Here is a 20,414-nt window from a genome sequence, read left to right as displayed (position 1 = left end):
GTTGTGGCAGGGCTTTTGTGTAGAGAACCTCACTTACTACACATCGGAGGATGCGCACAGGGCAAAGGATCTACAAATGCAGTGAGTGGGAACGCCTCCATTCAGAGCATTTGTCTCTTGGCACCAGTGAAGTCACACTGGAGAGAAAGTGTACAGATGCCCTGAGTTTGGCAAATGCTTTAATCAGAACCCCTACCTCACATAGCCTATGAGGATTCACACGGGGAGAAGCCCTCCGCGAGTCAACAATGTGGGAAGGCTTTCACTCACAGCTCCTCTTTTACCAAATATCATAGTACTCACTCTTGTGAAAAGTTGTATAAAAACAAGAATAAAAAAGCCGTAAGTATGCACACCTCAGCGAACATAATTGAATTCACACCGTGGAACGCCCCACGAGTGGGACAGCTCAGTGTTTTTCCAGTCATCAGAAATTTCACAGTGGCAAATAGGAATGTGACTGGGAGCAGAGGGTGAAGGTACTGAGGAATCAAACCCAGGGCTTCATGCATGCTAGCGAAGCATTCTACCACTAAGCCACCTTCCCAGCCCCCAAGATTACATTTCTATCTGGGCATTGGTGGCTTACACCTATAATCCTAACTACTAAGGAGACAGGTCTGACGATTGTGGTTCAAAGCAAGTCTGGGCAGGAAAGTCCATGAGACTCTTACCTCCAATTTACCCCCAGAACACATAAGTAGAAGTGTGGGTCAAGTGGTAGAGCACCAGCCTTAAGCAAAAAAGCTAAAGGATAGCACTCAGATCCAGAGTTCAAGTCCAGTACAGCACTAAAAGAACAAATATTTTCTGTACCTGTTTATTTCAGGTTTATAAAACATTATCTTGCAAAATGCTCACAATATCAAATGGGTTGCAAGATGGGACATACATAGTACAGTCTTAATTTTGTTTAAAAATATTCTTTACACATATAGACACCCAGAGGGGGAACTAACAAAACATAGTAATGGTATTTAGCATCTACAAAATTGGAATTTCCAGTTGGGGTATTAATACATATTCATTATATCAAAAGTTTTCCTGTATCTTCTAATTATTCTATAACTTGTAGCATAATAGGAAAAGAAAGCTATTTTAAAAGCCACAGGGAAAAAATGTTATTTGAAAAAAATACCTCATATACTTCCCAAGGAGACTTTAAGCCCAAACATTTACATTTATTCATTTTCTTCTTCATTGCCAAAAGAAAGGAGGCTACTGTTTTTTATTTGCTTTTGTGAGTTCTTTTTCTCTGAGTCCTGCTTATTTCCTTCATTTTCATTTGTTTTCTTCTTTTTTGAGCTTGCGGTTAAACCTGAGTATTTTTCATCTGAGGTGCGCTTCACTGGTTTTCGATACATGATTCTCCCATCGGCTGGAGCTGGTTCTTCATCTGTAACAAACCCAGAATTTAAGAATGGAAGCACCGTGCCTCACACCTATGACCCCTGCAGAGATTGGAGGCAGAGATCAGAGAGATGGCAGCTTGCAGTCTATCTAGGCAAATAAGTTCTTGAAACCCCTTTGGTTGTGGGAACCTATCGTCACACCTAGCAAATAGGATCAAGTACCAGACCCTTGTCAATTGCTTTGTAAACTTAGATACCCACATTTTTTTTGTGATTTTTTTTTGTTTTGTTTTGTGTTTTTGGTGGTAGGGGAGCTTTTTGATGGTTCACTAGGGATCAGAGTCTCACAGACTCCTGCCCAAGCGAGTTTTGAACTACATTACTCAGATCTCAGCTTTCTGAGCAGCTAATAGTTGTAATCCACCAGTGCTTGTTTTACCACCTAGTTGTTTTTTTTTTTTCCTGGACCTGTGGTTTGAACGCTTGGCCTGGGCACTGTCCCTGAGCTTCTTTTTCTCAGGGCATACGCTCTACCATTTCGAGCCACAGCATCACTTCGTTTTTCTGGTGGTTAATTGGATATAGAATCTCAATGGCCTTTCCTGTTGGACCTGATGCTTCAATTGAACTCTGACCCTGAGTTGCTTCTGCTTGGTGCGAGCTTTACTACTTGAGCCACAGTGCCACTTTTGGCTTTGAGTAGTTTATTGGAGATAAGCGTCTCGCAGAGTTTCCTGCGAGGCTAGCTTTAAACCGTGATCCTCAGATCTCAGCCTCCTGAGTAGCTAGGATGACAGTCATGAGCCACCAGTGCCTGGCTCCACCTGCTTTTTAATAGAATGCTTTTACTTAAACTTGCCAGTAATCCTCAATACAACATAGTGTAGCAGGTACACTTATTGTCTCCATTTATGGATGAGGTAACTTGATACTCACAGGTGGAAAAAAAACTGGCACAAAGTTACATATACTGTGTCAACGCCAATTATGGAACCAAGGGCCACCTCCTTCAAAATGAAGCATAGAAACACATAAAATGATGCAATTTCATAATCTACATCACTTAAATTGCTAGGGGGAAAAAATCCCCACAAAACATTTTCATACATACCTGCTTTAGCAGCCTTTATTTCTGCTTTGATTTTCATGACGTCTTCGGCTGTCAGGTCTCCCTTTTTCAAAACTACCACTTGGGGCTGTTCGTCATCTTTGTCACTGTGATCACCTTCTTCGTCTGGGACCTGTGGCTGGATTCTCTAGAGAAAAATGCACAAACATGTTAGGCGGCTAATCTGGAAACAAATACAACCACCTCTGTCAACAACTTCAATGATTCAAGTAAGAGAAGAGGAACTATTTGTAGTAGGAAGTCAATTTTCAATTTCTAGTGCTCTAGATGATCATATCAGAATAAGACTACCAGCAGGCTACCCAAGGATTCATTTCCATCTTACCATGATAGATAGGGAAGTTGAGGGTTCTCTGCTTTGGGTAATGTCAATCATTCCCAGCCTATTAAGGATCCTGGTGGGCTGTCTCCATTACCTTTGGTCCTAATCAACACGTGGTCCTTTAGTTAGACTAAAATAATCCGAATACCAGCAAAGCATAGGAAGCAGCACCTAAAACATTCTTTGTCCTACCTTTGTTCATCCATTATTGTATCTTAATAGCTTTGGTTTGAGGGGCAGACAAATATGTAGTTACATAAAACATTCTTTACACAATACGTATTTTTTCTGTTATTTTTCTTAGTTTCAATTACAAAAATTTCAAACCATGTTCCCACTGTATACCTATAAAAATATGGCATTTTGCCTGATGACTTGAACTTTTTTTTCTTGCCAGTCGTGGGGCTTAAACTCAGGGCCTGAGCAGTCCCTGAGCTGTTTCTGCTCAAGGCCAGCACTCTACCATTTGAGCCACAGTGTCACTTTCGGCTTTGTTTTGAAGATTTGAATCCAGGGCGTCTTGCATGCTAGACCCAATCCCTGACTTGGAATTTTTTTTTAAGTTGCCAGACACAATATGAACTATAGTTAAAAAAATTTTGGTAGAGGAATCGAACCTCATGCGTGCTAGACACGCACTCCACGACTAAGCCACGTTCCCAGCCCAAAAGCTATAATTTTTAGGTGTTTAAGAATATTTAGGGCTGGGGATATAGCCTAGTGGCAAGAGTGCCTGCCTCGGATACACGAGGCCCTAGGTTCGATTCCCCAGCACCACATATACAGAAAACGGCCAGAAGCGGCGCTGTGGCTCAAGTGGCAGAGTGCTAGCCTTGAGCGGGAAGAAGCCAGGGACAGTGCTCAGGCCCTGAGTCCAAGCCCCAGGACTGGCCAAAAAAAAAAAAAAAAAAAAGAATATTTAATTATTTTCAGTATCCAAGACTAAACCCAGCCCTTTTTTTTTTTTATGATTTTAAGAGTGAGTCTCTTTAACATTGTTCAGGTTGGCTTTCATGCCCCAATCTTTTTTCTTTCTTCTGAAGAGTTGGCACTACAGGCTTGTACGATCTTGCTTGGCCTCTTTATTGAAATGTCTTCTCACAATGCTTTGAGACGTGCATACAACTATCTCACTTTTTTTTTTTTAAACCACAACCAAGCATTTATAGTCATTTACAGTCTTGAGAATCGAGGTTCCAAGCTACCCGGGTCAGGAAGGAGCGTGAGACTCTTGCAAAAAGCCGGAAGTGGAGCTATGGCTCAAGTGGTAGAGTGCCAATCTTGAGCGAAAATGCTCAGGGATAAGGGTTGAGTTCAAGCCCCAGTACCAACACACAATAATAGAGATAAATAGAACCATTCCTTTGAGCCTTCCATCTCTGAGAGTCTCCGGTGCCTAGGAAGCCTCTAGCCAACGACGACTCACTCAGGCAAGCCTCCAAGATTTGGAGCCTCTAGCAGTGCTAACCTAATCTCACCTCCTCTTGGGTACTGTGCCTGGCTCATATGTGGCAAATAAAGATATGTTGTCTCATTTAGATAGGCGTCTTTCAGGGGAGGAGATATTGGTGCTCCATGTTTTTTTTTTTTTGCCAGTCCTGGGGCTTGGACTCAGGGCCTGAGCACTGTCCCGGGGCATCATGTATACAAGGCAAGCACTCTTGCCACTAGGTCATATTCCCGGCCCATGTTGTTGTTCTAGCACACAGCCTGGAAAACAGCAGAGACCCTTTCTGATGCAGGAAGTCCGATGACTCAGAATCGGGGAACATCTTCGAAGGAAGGCATCACCTCAGTTTCTTCCTCTGGAAAAAACGGGGCATCCGCTGCCCCTCAGCCCTGGTTCATCCTTCGTGAGTTAAGTGAGATGGACCGAAGGGGGCTGTCCCGTCTTCCTCTCCCAAGGCCCAGGTTGAAAAGCAAGAGTGACAAGAGCTCGCTGTCGTGGTGATCACAGGATTAGCCTGGGATCCAAGGCCGATTCGAACCGAGGGGACACGAATCGGCGGGGTGGGGAAGGGGGCGAGGCCCGCGGGCCGGCGGGCGGGCGGGCGACGTCTGACGGGGAAGCACAGAATCCAGCGGGAAGAGGAACCCGTCAGTACCTGGCCGCCGCACCTCGCCGGGCGGGCTCACCTTGGTCTCCACGGTGGGCCCTTCCTTGTAACCGACCCGCTCCTTGAAGCGGGACAGGAACGCGGGCTCCGCCGGCCGCACGTACGACACTTGATTCCGCTTGCTCATGGCCGCGGCCCACCCGGTGGTTTTAAAACGCCGATTCCCAGCGTCGCCGGCGCGGCCTCGTGACGTCACACACGACACGCCCCCTTCCACGCCGCGGGGGCGGGGCCTGACGTGACGTCGTCCGCCCGCCCAGAGCGCCAGATTCAAATCGTCGGCCATCTTGCCCGAGCGAGCGAGCGAGCGAGCGAGCGCGGGAGCGCGGAATCTCTCCCCGCCCGCCCGCTCCCTCCCCTCCGCCCGTCGCGCGTGGGGGGCCGGCGCCGCCTCTGAGGGTTTTTTTTGTTTTGTTTTTCTTCCCCACACCCCGACTCATTTTCATCTCCGCTGCTGCCAACCCCGTGGGTGCTATGGCGTCGGTCTGCAAAAGTAAGTCACGAGCCTTGGTTTGGCGTTCGCGGCCCCAGGTCCCGAATGGGGGAATGGGAGTGGGCGGGGGGGGGGCGGAGGCCTCGAGGCCCGCCGCGTCCGTCCGGTGAGGTGATGCCGCGGGCCCGGGCTCGGCCTCGGCCTCGGGTCCGGCCTCGGGTCCGGCCCCGGGGCGCGCGTCTCCGGACTCTTTCCCCTCGGACTGACGCTGAGGGAAGGAAGGACAGCTCGGAGATCCCTTTTCCTTCGGCGGCTCAGACCGGGTGGGGTGCGGAGACCGGCAGTGGGGCTGGGAGGGTCCGGGCTGAGCCGGAGCCCGGAGCCCGGAGCCTCGCCCCGTACCCCGCGATTGCCCCGCACTCCCCACCGCACGCATCCCTAGGCCCGGGAAACTCCTAAACCCCCGCCCCCCTACCCCCAACTCGTTCTTTCTTTTTCCCCCTCAGTGTTAGGTTGTTTTTTTTTTTTTTTTTTTTTGCCAGGTCTCACCCGGGTGGGCTGCATCTCTCTCAGAGCCATTCGTTCATTTACGGTGCGGGTCCTGGGGCTTGAACTCGGGGGCCTGTGGGCAAACTGGCCCCTAAGCTTCATTTTGCTCAGAAGCAAGCGTTCTATTCCTTAAACCCAGGCCAGTTCTCCTTTCTTTCCTTCCTTCCTCGCCGCCCCCCCCCCCCAGCTCTCTTTCTTTTTCTCTTTTTTTTTCCCTGAGGTGTTGAGAGAGAAGAGTGTCAATAAACTTTTTCTGCCCCCGCAGTTTCCTGAATAGTTAGCATGACAGGTGTGCCAGCGCCTGAGTTCTTACATGGCCTTTTTTTTTTTTTTATTGCCTTTTTATCGGGTCCATGTGATCTCCACCTAAGGTTGCTACCACATTTCTGACCTTCTTTATGAAGCGTTATGTTTTTAAACAAAAATTCCTCTTTCTCAGATGGTGAATTTACAAATAGATTTCTCTCACACACCTCTCCAGCCACAACCCTCCCTCTCGTCCAAACCCTTGCTGAATATACCTTAATACACACTCTGTAGATACTGCTTTTTCTTGTTTTTTTTTTTTTTTTAAAAAACCTATGGTTGTTTATGCTAGGTACAAAAAGATGCACAGTAACGAATGGCAAAAGAAAATGATGTGAGTGGGTGTGTGTGCATGTTTGCAGTGTGCGTACACAGGTTCTAGGGATTGAACTCCGGGTTTAGCTACTGCTCTTAGCTTTTTCACTCACATTGATGCTCTATCACTTGAGCCACAGTAGCACTTCCAGCTCTGTGTGTGTGTGTGTGTGTGTGTGTGTGATGCCTGGCAAAGGTTTCATAATTTTATGTCATACTTACCAATGTAAGTTGGAATGAAATGTGAGCAAGAATGGGGTTAGTGATGACTGTGTTTTTTTTGTTTTGTGTCAATGTAAAGGAGGTGTCATTTACTGAGTTGAAGTAACACTTTTCTTAGGGGCAGAACAGGATCAGGGAACATTAGGTTTGGGGTAGTATCCTCTGTAGAGCTAATGGGCGATATCAAATTGTATGAGAGCCTGAGTTTGAGGAAAACAGTTCTGGTTGAAAGTTTAAATGTGAGGGTTATTAAGTAGTGTGTATATATAATTTATAGTCATGGACCAAGATAATGTACTGGGATGGAATGGGCATGATGGTGCTGGGCTGGGCACAATGTAGAATTGAGTCTGGGCAACAGAAGAGGGGCAAGGGGCAGCAAAGCAATGTGTAAACTACAGGACAAGGAGATTTGTATAATGCGATACCAATCACCTTTTATCACTTATCTCTCTCTTTTTTTTTTTTTTTAGCTCAATTTCGAAATCTTATAAATCCTCAGTCTGACCAGCCAAGGTAAGAAAATAAAAAAATCTGTCCAGTCCCAAGGAAGTGATGATGTTATTCCTTTTCCTTCTTTCCTTCTTTCCTTCTTTCCTTCCTTCCTTCCTTCCTTCTTTCCTTCCTTCCTTCCTTTTTTTTTTTTTTTTCTTTTTCTTTTTGCCTGTCCTAGGACTTGCCCTCAGGGCCTGGGCACTGTCTGTGAGCTGCTTTTGCTCAAAGCTAAGCACTTTACCACTTGGGCCACCGCTCCACTTCCAACCTTTTCTGTTTATGTGGTACTAAGGAATCAAGCCCAGGGCTTTATGCATCTTAGGCAAGCACTCTGTCACTAAGGCACATTCACAGATGGTGTGATTTTTTTTTTGCCAGTCCTGGACTTGGACTCAGGGCCTGAGCACTGTCCCTGGCTTCTTTTTGCTCAAGGCTAGCACTCTACCACTTGACCCACAACGCTACTACTGGCCGTTTTCTATATATGTGGTGCTGGGGAATCAAACCCAGGGCTTCATGTATACGAGGCAAGCATTCTTGCCAGTAGGCCATATTCCCCACCCCACGATGTGATATTTCTAAAAGAACTATTTAGCATAATAAGGAGGCACATGGTTCAAAATTTAGCTTGTCCTAACCAGCTGAGATGTATGGGAAAAATCAGATACCTCTCCTTCCATTCCAGTTTCCGAATAAAAATATAAATTGCATAATTACCCTATTGGGGTATTTATTATTGTTAGTAAGAAGGAAAAAAGAGAAATAGCTTTTGGAGTTCCTTGAAATGAACTGTCTTTGAATTTATTTTTGGAAGAGCACATGGATGTGCCTATCAACCAGTAAATCAAAATGTGAGGTCATTTAAAGGGAAAAGGGTTAAAATGGCCTAGGTCTCATGCTTATTGGCAGAAACATAGACAACAGGAGCCTCAGATCCTTTTAGTTTACGTTTTCTTTCTTGCTTTTTTTTTTTTGCATGTCTTGGGCTTGGAACTCTGGGCCTGGGTGCTGTGCCTCAGCTTCTTTTGCTCAAGGCTAGCAGTCTACCACTTGAGCCACGGCGCCACTTCTAGCTTTTTTTTATATGTATTTGGTGCTGAGGAATGAAACCCAGGGCTTCGTGTATATGAGACAAGCACTCTTCCCAGCCCCTCTGCTATTTTTTTTTTTGGTCTTTAGTCATGAAGGTGATGCCATCAAAGTTTTTGTGCGGATTCGTCCACCTGCAGAGGGTGGGAGATTTGCTGATGGAGAACAGAACTTGTGCTTGTCTGTGCTCTCTTCCACTACTCTGCGGCTACACTCTAACCCAGAACCCAAGACCTTCGTGTTTGACTATGTTGCAGACATGGACACCACTCAGGTAATGATGACTGGAAACTTAACATTTTTGGAGAATGAAGAAAGGCTTGGTTATTTGTAAGGATTTCATTTCTGGCTGTTTTAGTTTGGGAGATTTCAGGTAATCACAAACATTCCATAAATATTTCAGATCTGATTTTTAATTAATTTTGTTCTTTATTCATCAAACTATACCAGAATGACCCTTGCCTATTTTATTCCTCCTCCACTCAGTGATGGAAGTGATTGGAAATATGCTTTTTGTGGGGGTGGATGTGCCAGTCTGGGGCATGAACTCAGGATCTGGGGCACTTTTGTGAGCTTTTTCTACAGAAGACTAGCACTTCTTTTGCTGATTAGTTGGAGATAAGAGTCTCATGTACTTTGCTGCCTTGGCTGGTTTTGAATTGCTATCCTCAGATCTTAGCATACTGGGTAGCTAGGATCAGAAGCCAAGCCACTGGCACCTGGCTGAATATGTACTCTCTAGAAACACTTGAATAAATGTTCATAGCCTGGTTATAAGATTTCAGATTATTATCAATAACTACTCTTCTAATTAAGGTCAATATAATTTAAGCTTCATCCTATCCAGTAGAACTTTTGACAATTCTGGATGTGTTTTATATCTGAGCTATCTGTTGCATTAATCTTTTGCTACTTAAATTTAATTAACATTAAATAAGATTTAAAATCTGTTGATACAGCTACATCTACTGTGGATAGCATGTTTGAACTAAGTTTAATTAATTTAAACTTAAGCTAGAATTACAGGAGTCACTAACTCACCAATACCTAACTTTAGTTAAAGCTCTTATCATCTGAGATACTTTTTCCATTATTCTATAGTCGATATAATGTTCATGTTGTTAAGTGAGTTTAAACACTCAATAAAAAAAATAAAATGTGTTTAGAAGTATTTTCCTTTTTCTGAAATGTGCCCATGTGGGATGCTTACATTTGTAGGAGTCGGTGTTCTCAACTGTGGCTAAAGGCATTGTGGAGTCGTGCATGTGTGGTTATAATGGCACCATCTTTGCGTAGTAAGTGTCCACTGTGTTCATGCAAGGGTACAGCAGTGAGTGCTTGAGTTAGTTTCCTACTGTGTTTTGTTTTGGGTTGTTTTTTTCATTTCTTTATTGTCAGTGATGTACAACAGAGGGGTTACAGTTTCATATGTAAGGAAGTGAGTACATTGCTTATCCAACTTCTTACCTCTTCCTTCATTTTTCCCCTACGTCCCTGGCATAACTTTTTTTTTTTTTGCCAGTCCTGGGCCTTGGACTCAGGGCCTGAGCACTGTCCCTGGCTTCTCTTTGCTCAAGGCTAGCACTCCGCCACTTGAGCCACAGCGCCCCTTCTGGCCGTTTTCTATATATGTGGTGCTCGGGAATCAAACCCAGGGCTTCATGTATACGAGGCAAGTACTCTTGCCACTAGGCCATATTCCCAGCCCCCTGTCATAACTTCTTAAAGTATTTTTTGTTGTTGTTGTTACTCTGATTTCTTTTAAGTGGAATAATGCAAGGATATAGGATAGTATTTTTTAAAACCTTAAATTTGTAAGAACTTTTCTTTCTTTCTTTTTTAATTGTTCTGGGAATTGAATTCAGGATCTGGCACTAGCTAAGGAGGTACTCAATTGATTGAGCACAAAGAGGCACAGGGACCAGCACCCAGGCCCTGAGTTCAATCCCTGCAACCGACAAAAAAAAAATTACAAAAGAGACTGTTTATGCACTTGCAGACCATATTGAGTTAGGGAAGGTAGTTTGTTTTTTTTTTAATTTTTTTGTGTCAAAATATATAAATAGAACATTTTTTTTTACAGTGGGCAGACTGGCTCAGGGAAGACTTTTACTATGATGGGTAAGTAAAGGTTAATGTTTGTGACTTAATGTATTCTTTCTATGATGACAGCAGGTGAACATTTTGTGGAAGACATTTCTAAATGTGATATTGACTGATTAAAATTAAATAAGGGTTCTCCCCAAGCTTTCGCCATATACTCATTTTCTGGATAGCAAATCTATTGGTTAATCATGCTTGTAGTAATAGCCCCTGCTCAATGCTTAGCACAGACCAGTCTTTTAGTAAGGTGTAGTCGATTTTCATATATGAGTACATTTGTGTACTTACTGTCACAATCAAGATTCTTGGTTAATAACTACTCCCACTACCCCTGCCTCATCCCCTATTGTCATCACTTAGGTTTGCTTGGCTTTGTACTTCTGCATATGTAACCATGCTTTATCTAGTCTTCTATTTCTGGCTTCTCTTATCAGTATTCAGTTCATATTGCTGTTTATAGTAGTTTATTTGCTTTACCATGTCTTACTGTAAAACTTAACCTAGCACCTATGTTTTTTTTTAAAAAAAGTTTATTGTTGTTCATCCAACAATAGCTATTTATTTATTTTGTTTTATTTTTTTTCCCAGTCTTGAAGCTTGAACTCAGGGCCTGAGCACTATCCTTGGCTTCCTTTTGCTTCAGGCTATCACTCTACCACTAAGCCACATTTCCAGCCCAATATAGCTATCTAAAAATACTGCTGGGTGGCTTCTGTGGGCCATTGGATCACACCCAATGACAGGCAGGTTTTCTTACCCTGTGTTTCACAGGCTTAAATATAATTTGTTTGGAGAAGTAGAAAACAGATAGTACAATATATCATCTTATTTATAAATTGCCTTTCAGTGTTGCTGTTGAGTTACAATAAAAATCAGAAGGCTTTTTTTTTTTTTTCCTTTTAGGACCATCTGAATCTGACCATTTTTCTCATAACTTGAGAGGACTAATTCCCCGAAGTTTTGAATATTTGTTTTCCTTAATTGATCGTGAGAAAGAGAAGGTAAAACAAACTGTAAGGATGAAATAAATGGCCTGTCAATTCTTGACACAAAATTAAGAACTCTGGGGGCTGGGAATATAGCCTAACGGAAGAGTACTTACCTTGCATACATGAAGCCCAGGGTTGGATTCCTTAGCACCACATATATAGAAAAAGCCAGAAGTAGTCACTGTGGCTCGGGTGGTAGAGTGCTAGCCTTGAGCAAAAAGAAGCCAGGGACAGTGCTCAGGCCCTGAACCCAAGCCCCAGGACTGGGCAAAAGAAAAACAAAAAAAACTCTGAGGGTTTTATTTTCAGTCTTTTTCCTTCCTTCCTTCTCCTTCCTTCCCTCCCTTCTTTCCTTCCTTTCTTTCTTTTTCTTTTTCTTTTTTTTTTGTCGGAAATAGGGCTTGAACTTTGGGCCTGGGCACTGTCCCTGAGCTCTCCTCAGCTCAAGGCTTAGTGCTCTAGCTCTTGAGCCACAGTGCCATTTCCAGTTTTCTGGTGGTTAAATGGAGATAAGATTCTCATGGACTTTCCTGCCTGGGCTGGCTTTGAACCATGATCCTCAAATCTTATCCTCCTGAGTAGCTAGGATTACAGGTGTGAGCCACTGGTGCCCGGCTGAGGGTTTTATCTTCAATCTGAGTTTTTAGGTTATGCATCACCCTTTGGCCAGTTTTGTTGCTTACAAAACAGAAAAGTACTGCCTTTTAGCTTCTCAATAGATTTTGTAAGATACAACATGTAAAGAAAATCTTGAGCAAGGGAAACAGATACTGTGCCTATACCTCATGTCTCTGGTAAATGTGGGTGTCACCTGATGTCCTGTACTGATGAACCGACCACATCCTCACTTCCTTTAGGACACCTACTCTCCATGATTGGGCTGCATGTGTGGTGTAGCTCTGTCACCTGGCAGTGTGCTCTTCCCGCTCTCTCTCTGGTCACAGCTTGAGCCATTCTAGTGATCCTGTTTCTTTAGCTTTAAAAAGTCCAGGCTTAAGAGTCCTTAGCGTTTTATGTTCTATTACTTGTATACCAAAGAAACTGATATATAACATTGTTTCTAACATTGCAGTTAGACCTACAAGTCCCTCCTAAGTGAAATAATTAAGTTCGGCACCACACATTTAAAATCCCAGTGTCTGCCTGGTGCCAGGCGCTCATGCCCATAATCCTAGCTAGTGAAGAGGCTGAGTTCTGGGGATCACTGTGTGAAGCCAGCCTGGGCAGGAAGTTCATGAGACTCTTTATCTCCAACTGACTACCCAAAGGCTAGAATTAGAGCTGCACTTCAAGTGGTAGAGCGCTAAGCCTTTAGCAAAAAGGATGAAGCACACCACCCAGACCCCAAGTTCAAGCCCCAGGAGCAGCACCAAACCAAGCAAAAAAAAAAAAAAAAAAATGCAGTTATGGTCTTCAAATTATGGTGTTCTTCGGCACCTCTGGAAACGTCTAGAAATCCAGGGAGCAGAGTTCTATGTTACTCTGAAAGGTGAAATGCGATCTCAGTTTTTTTCAGTGCTTTATTTTGTATTTACAGAACCTAGTAGGGGGAATTTACACCTTGTGAAGCAACTATAGGATGGGTGTGGGGTGAAAGCTGGGTGTGAACATGTGAAAGCAATGTATCTAAGTAAGGCTTGTCCTCCACAGGCTGGAGATGGGAAGAGCTTCCTTTGTAAGTGTTCCTTCATCGAAGTCTACAACGAACAGATCTATGACCTGCTGGACTCCGCCGCCGCTGGCCTGTACTTGAGGGAGCACATCAAGAAGGGTGTTTTTGTCGTGGGGGCAGCTGAGCAGGTGGTAACTTCAGCTGCTGAAGCCTATCAGGTAACCCTCACTGCTGGTTTGGTACATAGGCAATAAACCTGCAGGCAGGTGCATCCCAGTCTCAGTAAGGTCTTTTAAAGTCATATCACAAAATGTTCATGGTAAGTAACTTAGTTAACATAGAACTTTGGCCAGGCATGGTGATACAGTCCTCTTATCTCGGCTCTCAAGAGGCTGAGATGAGAAGATTGTGAGTTCAAGGCTAGTGTGGACTGTATATTAAGACACTCCCTAACTTCTCTCCCACCAAAGAGGCTGAATTGATTTTGCAGTATTTTGGTGTTACTCTTTTATAGATTTTTTTTTGTTTTTAATCCCGCAGAGCTGAAGACTGAACTTGGGGCCTTGTGCTCTCCAGGCTTGTGGTCTTCCACTGAGCTAAATCCCCAGCCCTGGTGTTACTTTTTTTCCTCCCCAATCTTGGGGCTTGAATTCAGGGCCTGCGCACTGTCCCTGAGCTTTTGCTTAAGGCTAGCACTCTACCTCTTGAGCTATAGCATCACTTCTGGCTTTTTCTGTGTAATTTATTGGAGATAAGAGTCTCTGGGGCTTTCCTTCCCCGACTGTCTTTGAACTGTGATCCTCATATCTCAGCCTCGTGAGTAGTCAGGATTACAGACATGAGCCCCCAGTGCTCGGCTTGTTATTCACACTGGTCAGATACTCTTAAATCATCCTGCATTGTGGAGAGCTTCGGGAGTGGTGAGCCACCCTTCTTTCCTCCTAGTCCATTATTCCTTGGTAAAATTAAAAGAACAACTAAATATGCTTGACAATTCATTTGTGAATTAGCACGCATGTTTCCATTGATGTTCCCCATGGAGCTCCTTGTTTTGGGAGATTCTGGGTGCAGTAGCCTTTCACCAGGTGGCTCTTCTCTTTCTACCTCTGCTTGCTTGTGGTGAGGTAGTAAAAGCCAGCTTGACAAACTCACTGACAGCTCAAGAGGTTGCGATCTGAGGATCCTGGCTTGAAGCCAGCCTGGGTAGCAAAGTCCATGAGGCCTTTATCTTCAGTTAACTTGCAGAAAGCCAGAAGTGACTCTGTGGCTCAAGTGACAACAGCCTTGAGCACAACAGATTAAGCAAGATTGTGCGGTTCTAAGTTCAAGTCTCATTACACACATATACACAAAAAAGTAGAAACCTAACTATTAGAATATTCTTGTTAGAATGAGCCCCTGTAAAGTATTTACGTTGTGATTCAGTTGTCCTAAGTGTGCCTGTGTGGCTTCTTTCACGCAGGTGTTGTCTGGAGGATGGAGAAACAGACGTGTTGCCTCAACATCAATGAACAGAGAGTCCTCTAGATCTCATGCAGTCTTTACTATCACCATAGAGTCAATGGAAAAGAACAGTGAGACTGTGAACATCCGGACCTCCTTACTAAATCTTGTGGATTTAGCAGGATCTGAAAGGCAAAAAGATACTCATGCTGAAGGGATGAGGTTGAAGGTAAGGATGAAATTAGGCCTGTGGCTACTCAGGAGACTGAGGATTGAGTTTGAAATCAGCTCAGGCAGGAAAGTCTATGTGACACATTACAGATTAACCACCAAAAACCCAAAAGTGAAGCTGTGGCTCAAGTGGTAGAGCCCCAGCCTTGAATGAAAAAGCTAAGGGACAGTGTCCAGGCCCTGAGTTCAAACCCCAGGACCAATACACACACACCTTTACTAGATAAATGTTTTGTAAATATTTTTTCCCTTTCTGGTAGGTGGCTATTCGCTTTGTTTCTTTTGCTGTGCAGAAAGTTTTTTTGTTTTTTTGTTTTGGCCAGTCCTAGGCCGTGAACTCAGGGCCTGAGCACTGTCCATGGCTTCTTTTTTGCTCAAGGCTAGCACTCTACCACTTGAGCCACAGCGCCACTTCTGGCCATTTTCTGTATATATGGTGCTGAGGAATCGAACCCAGGGCCTCATGTATAGGAGGCAAGCACTCTTGCCACTAGGCCATATTCCCAGCCCTGTGCAGAAAGTTTTTAATGTACTTCCATTTGTTGTTATAGTTGCCTGTGTTTTGAGTCATCGTTGCCTTTGTATACGAAAGATCACTCATGTCAAATCAAGGAGCTTTTTCCCATTTCCCTATAGGATTTTATGGTTGCACACCTCATTTAAGTTGTTAACTTGCTGAGATCTCATCTTCAGTGTTTGTTATTAACCTTAATATGTCCAGTTTCAATCTTTGACATATAATTATATAATTTGTCTAATATTTATTGAAGAGCAAAAAGAAAGGACTTAACTCCTAGACCAACATACTAGTAGTAGGACCAGAAGTTCCATGTCATTTGTAAGAATATATATGTATTGAAGTGTGAGTTAACACTAAAATACATAGGGATTCTATTTTACGATATACATCAAGTAGGATGGAAGAATTAGGGATGCACCTTTTCTATTTAAAATGAGATTTGAATCTCATGGACTCCCAGGCAATTTCAGGAAACCTGATGTTCACATTTCTGTTGATAAATCAATCTATATATCTGTGTGTATCTTTCTATCTGGAGCCCAATAACTTAGTTGTTCCTGGATACATAGTTAGGTTATGTTTATAAACCCCTTGTAGGTTCAAAAATCTCCTAAATAAAAAATGTCTTTGAGGGGCTGGGAATGTGGCTCGGTGGTAGAGTGCTTGTCTAGCATGCATGAAGCCCTGGGTTCCATTCCTCAGCACCACGTACACATACAGAAAAGGCCAGACATGGCATTGTGACTCAAGTGGTAGAGTGCTAGCTTTGAGCAAAAGGACAGTGCCCAGGCTCTGAGTTCAAGCCACCAGCACCTGGCTTTGTATTTTTTTTTTTTTTTTTTTAGACAGGGTATTGTGTGCATCCCTGACTGGCCTGGGTCCTACTATGTAGCTCAAGCTGGCATCAAACTGTCAATCCTCATGCCTTAGCCTCCTGAGTGCCTGGACTGTAGTTACGTATCACTGCTTTCAGCTCTTGCGTTTTCACTTTTTTCCCCTCATGCTTTAGGAAGCAGGTAACATAAACCGATCCTTGAGTTGCCTGGGACAAGTGATTACTGCTCTCGTTGATGTGGGTAATGGAAAACAGAGACATGTTTGCTACAGAGATTCCAAACTGACCTTCTTACTACGGGTAATGGACATAGTGGGTACTGGGGATCCTCTAGTTAAGCTCACTAAAACGGATGGTGGGGCAATCTAAGCTGTGGTGGTTTGCTTTAAAAGTTCTATGCTTTCTCACCTAGTATGTATATCAATCATGTCATCAAACAGGATTCTCTTGGTGGTAATGCCAAAACAGCCATAATTGCAAATGTGCATCCTGGATCCAGGTGCTTTGGAGAAACACTATCAACACTTAATTTTGCCCAAAGAGCCAAGCTGATTAAAAACAAGGTAATTAATCTGACTATATTTTTCTGTTAGAAAATTCCCCTAGTAATAATGTTCTTTACAAAAGTTTGCCTTAAGTATATGCAAGTCTTATTTATGTTTTCAGTGTTGGAAATCAAACCCAGAGCTAGGCAAGTTATCTACCTCCCTTATATTTTTCTTTCCTCTTGTTTCTTTTATTGTTTTTCTTTTTTGGATTTGAACTCAGGACCTTGTTCTCTTGCTGTACTAGTACTCTATCATCTGAGCCACACCTCCAACACAGCTTTTAGCTGATTATAGATAACTTTTGTTTATTGCTTTTTTTTTTTTTTGGTATGCATTTTTGTTTTGTTTTTTGGTTGGTTATGGGGCTTGAATTCAGCTTAGATAACTGCCCAAGTTGGCTGCAAACCCCAATCTTGCAGATTTCAACCTCTTATAGGTGTAAGGCAGTGGCATATGACACTTTTTTTTCCAGCGTTATTTGTAGTTCATGATCTTAGTTAGCTCTTATATTTGTGACTGTTTTGATAGTTTTCTCTGAAGGTTATTTTCTCCTTTGTAATTGTCCTGGGAACTGTTTGTCTAAGTGCATGCTTCCAGAGCTGCTGTGTGTGTGTCCTAAGCATCTGATCCGTATGGTAGGGATGTGAGTGTCATTGGACAACAGTGACAAACTTTGCCTGAGTTCAAGCCCCATGACCAACCAAAAAGAAAAATCCAAGAGACTTCCTGTGCTCTTTTACTCTAGTCTAGCACTCTACCACTTTGAGCCATTTTTCCATTTTCTAGTGGTTCATTGGAGATAAAAGTCTCATAGACTTTCCTGCCCTTGGCCAGCTTTGAACCGCAATCCTCAGATCTCAGCTTCCTGAGTAGCTAGAATTACAGGCATGAGCCACCATCACTTGGCTTCATGAGACTCTTATCTCTAATCAGCCTCCAGAAAACGAGAAGCAGAACTGTGGCTTAAAGTGGTAGGTGATTAGTGTTATACAAAAAATGCTCAGGCCCTAGGCCTCAAGCACCTAGGCCCTGAATTAAAGGCCCAGCACAGACACACACACACACATTCTGTAGTGATAATATGAGAAAATCATTCCTGACCGGGACTCTTGGAACTTAGAACAAGTCCTTGGAGAGTATAGAACTGCAACTGAGAATTGGAATTATGATATCACTGGGGTCCAGTGATGCCAGAAGTGCCTGGCCATGTCTTCTTAACACAGCAGCAAACCCAAGGAGCACCCATGGTAGGTCTTCCTGCTGTGGCTTCTCATGGAAATACTAGCTATCTTGGGCTCCCCAGCCCCCTCCCGGCCAGTGCAGGGTCTTGAACTTAGGGTCTGGGCACTGTCCTTGAGCTTCTTTTTGCTCAAGGCTAGCACTCTACCACTAGATCCACAACACCACTTCCAATTTTTTCTGTTTATATGGTATTGAGGTCTTGAACCCAGGGCTTCATCTATGCTAGGCAAGCACTCTACCACCAAGCCACATTCCCAGCCCTCTTGGACTTGTTTTACAGTTAGCTATTTAAATCTTTCTAATGGAGCAGTGTGGGCATAAGAAGAAAATACAGGGGACTATGGGGCTGTCAGAGTGGTTTCCTTTCTGGAGTAACTTTGTATTTCAAAGCTGGGAATCCCTTTGTGGTCTGGTTGATTAGCTGTTCGTTGTTTTTGTGTTTCTAGTCCTGGGCTTTGGACTCAGGGCCTCAACACTGTCCCTGGCTTCTTTTTGCTCAAGGCTAGCACTCTGCCGCTTGAGCCAGAGCATGGGCCACTTCTGGCCGTTTTCTATGTCTGTGGTGCTGGGGAATTGAACCCAGGGCTTCATGTATACGAGTCAAGCACTCTTGCCACTAGGCCATATTCCCAGCCCCGGTTGATTAGCTGTTGTTATTTGTGTGCTGCCTGTATGTTATTTGAGATTTTTATCTCTTTTTAAAATTTTTTGTCTGTTGTGGGGCTTGACCTCGCCTGGGTGCTGTCTATTAGCCTTTTTGTGCTAAGGCTAGCGCTCTATCACCTGAGCTACAGTGCCACTTCTGGTTTTCGAGTGGTTAATTGGAGATAAGAGTCTTGTGAACTTTTCTGTAGCAGTCTTTCAATGCTTTGTGATTCTTAAACAGGCAGTGGTGAATGAAGACACCCAAGGAAACGTGAGCCAGCTCCAAGCTGAAGTGAAGAGGCTCCGTGAACACCTGGCTCAGTTTACCTCTGGAATGGTGCAGCCAGAAAACTTTCTAGCCACAGGTAGGATGAACACAGCATCTCCTTCTTCCTTGGTAAAGAGTCCCCTGATGACAGATGGGCCACCATACATATAGTAAGGATTTCCAGAATTTTCCACCACTGTCTCCACTTCACTTGTATAGGAACATAAGGTTTGTGTTCAGATACAGGTGCCATGGGTGTTGTATTCTGTGAGATAGGACTGACAACTTTATATCCTTTCAGCATTCCTAAGAAATGAATGAATTTCATATAAATGACTTCCAAAACTGCAATTTGTAACCTATCTGCGTTTACTAAATAGGATACTAGTGATTTCTTTTATTCAAAGAATCCAAGTTCTAGTTCTGTCCACCATATGTAATCTGTGTGTGTTAATTACATATAGAGAAACTTTTTTCTTCAAAAAATACCTAATATGTTGGGTGGGTTAATTTGAAACTATGATCGAGCATTGACAGTCTAACTCTTTGCATGTTGTTGAGAGTGGTTTACCGAAGACTGCTTTTTAGTTCATCTCTTAAGTTTTGAGAAATAAAGCAAATTTTCTTTTTTTTCCCTTTCTTTCTTACTGGCTCAATTACAGACCAAGAGAAGCCTAATTACCTAGAACATTTCCTGGAAGCAATGTTGTTCTTTAAGAAATCTGAGGAGGAAAAGAAGGTAGGAATCTGCATTAGGATATGATGAGTTAGGATATTTAAGATTTCATGCTGTTGCTTTTATTCCCTTACCGAGTGAAACAAATGCATCAGATTAGTAAAGAAGAGGCTGTGAAAATGTTGTTTTCCATTTTAAAATGAAGTCTGAAAGTAGTGTTGCTTTCTGGATTTATGCTAAGTTTTAAGGAAGCTGCATGTCTGACCAAACTGTGAATTTCCAAGTCTTTGGCAGAAAAAATTACCCAATTAGAAGACCTCAACCTCAAAAAGGAACAGTTTATTCAGTCCAACAAAATGATCGTGAAATTCCGGGAAGACCAAATCATGCGCCTGGAGAGGCTCCAGAAGGAATCCCGAGGCAGTTTTCTGCCCAAGGAGCAGGAGTGTTTGCTCTCAGAATTAAGGCATGAGATCCAAACTCTGCGAGAACAAGTGAGTGCATGGCAGTGTAATATTTCTATCTCTAAATTGGTCACCATATCCTTTTGCTTTAGTCACTTGGAGGTCTCATGGGGGCTTTTCCGCCCCAGCTGGCTTTGAACTGTGATCCTCGTATCTCAGACTCCTGAGTAGCTAGGATTACAGGTGTGAGCCACTGTTGCGGCCCCCCCCCCCTTATTTTTTAATAAGGTTTTTTGAACAGTGAAATTTGTTTAAATTATTTTGGAAAGACATAGAAAGATGAGGGAGAGTGATGGAGGGGTGAGTTTGTACAAGGTAATCCCCACCCTCCAGTATAACCCATTGATGCTAGTAAAAATGTGGGAGGGAAAATTTTAACAGAAAAATATTCTTTATTAACTGATACCTTCACTGATACTGACCACAGCAGAACCTGTTTTGCTTTATAGGATAGATGCTTTTGCATATGGGCATGTTCCCATGCCAGTACTGTGGCTTAAACTCAGAGC

At 43.3% G+C, this 20,414-nt stretch overlaps 2 protein-coding genes across 4 annotated transcripts in view; one reads left to right on the top strand and one right to left on the bottom strand.

Annotated features, from left to right (window-relative positions):
* Positions 1-955: 955 nt before the first annotated feature.
* On the bottom strand, positions 956-5,103 carry Kiaa1143 (KIAA1143 ortholog). The gene is made up of 3 exons (XM_048334653.1): positions 4,940-5,103; positions 2,464-2,608; positions 956-1,396 (listed from the first exon to the last, which is right to left on the bottom strand). The coding sequence occupies exons 1-3, from the start codon at positions 5,045-5,047 to the stop codon at positions 1,182-1,184; spliced, it is 468 nt and encodes a 155-aa protein (XP_048190610.1). The 5' UTR covers positions 5,048-5,103; the 3' UTR covers positions 956-1,181.
* Positions 5,104-5,313: 210 nt separating this feature from the next.
* Kif15 (kinesin family member 15) overlaps positions 5,314-20,414 on the top strand; it is a 41,297-nt gene continuing 26,196 nt past the window's right edge. Inside the window, exons 1-13 of one of the 3 annotated variants that reach the window (XM_048334650.1) lie at positions 5,314-5,413; positions 7,219-7,261; positions 8,420-8,603; positions 9,548-9,624; positions 10,413-10,450; positions 11,336-11,433; positions 13,072-13,251; positions 14,496-14,705; positions 16,237-16,362; positions 16,503-16,625; positions 18,739-18,862; positions 19,428-19,504; positions 19,726-19,935. In XM_048334650.1, the coding sequence (XP_048190607.1) occupies positions 5,395-5,413; positions 7,219-7,261; positions 8,420-8,603; positions 9,548-9,624; positions 10,413-10,450; positions 11,336-11,433; positions 13,072-13,251; positions 14,496-14,705; positions 16,237-16,362; positions 16,503-16,625; positions 18,739-18,862; positions 19,428-19,504; positions 19,726-19,935 (1,509 nt within the window). In that variant the 5' untranslated portion in view covers positions 5,314-5,394. The remainder of the gene's footprint in view (positions 5,414-7,218; positions 7,262-8,419; positions 8,604-9,547; positions 9,625-10,412; positions 10,451-11,335; positions 11,434-13,071; positions 13,252-14,495; positions 14,706-16,236; positions 16,363-16,502; positions 16,626-18,738; positions 18,863-19,427; positions 19,505-19,725; positions 19,936-20,414) is intronic. The other 2 variants (XM_048334649.1, XM_048334648.1) reach the window with 2 other exon arrangements.

This window comes from Perognathus longimembris, chromosome 26, assembly GCF_023159225.1.
Source record: "Perognathus longimembris pacificus isolate PPM17 chromosome 26, ASM2315922v1, whole genome shotgun sequence".
NCBI classification, from domain to species: domain Eukaryota; kingdom Metazoa; phylum Chordata; class Mammalia; order Rodentia; family Heteromyidae; genus Perognathus; species Perognathus longimembris.
Note: the sequence above shows the minus strand (reverse complement) of the source record. Positions and strands in the feature narration are given on the sequence as shown.

What these genes read in the sequence shown, in the direction of transcription:
- Kiaa1143 (XM_048334653.1), bottom strand. Translation starts at nt 5,047, where the DNA reads ATGAGCAAGCGGAATCAAGTGTCGTACGTGCGGCCGGCGGAGCCCGCG. An exon ending in GGCCCACCGTGGAGACCAAG is followed by an intron (nt 2,609 to 4,939) that starts GTGAGCCCGCCC and finishes ATTTTTCTCTAG; the next exon opens with AGAATCCAGCCACAGGTCCC. An exon ending in AATAAAGGCTGCTAAAGCAG is followed by an intron (nt 1,397 to 2,463) that starts GTATGTATGAAA and finishes GGTTTGTTACAG; the next exon opens with ATGAAGAACCAGCTCCAGCC.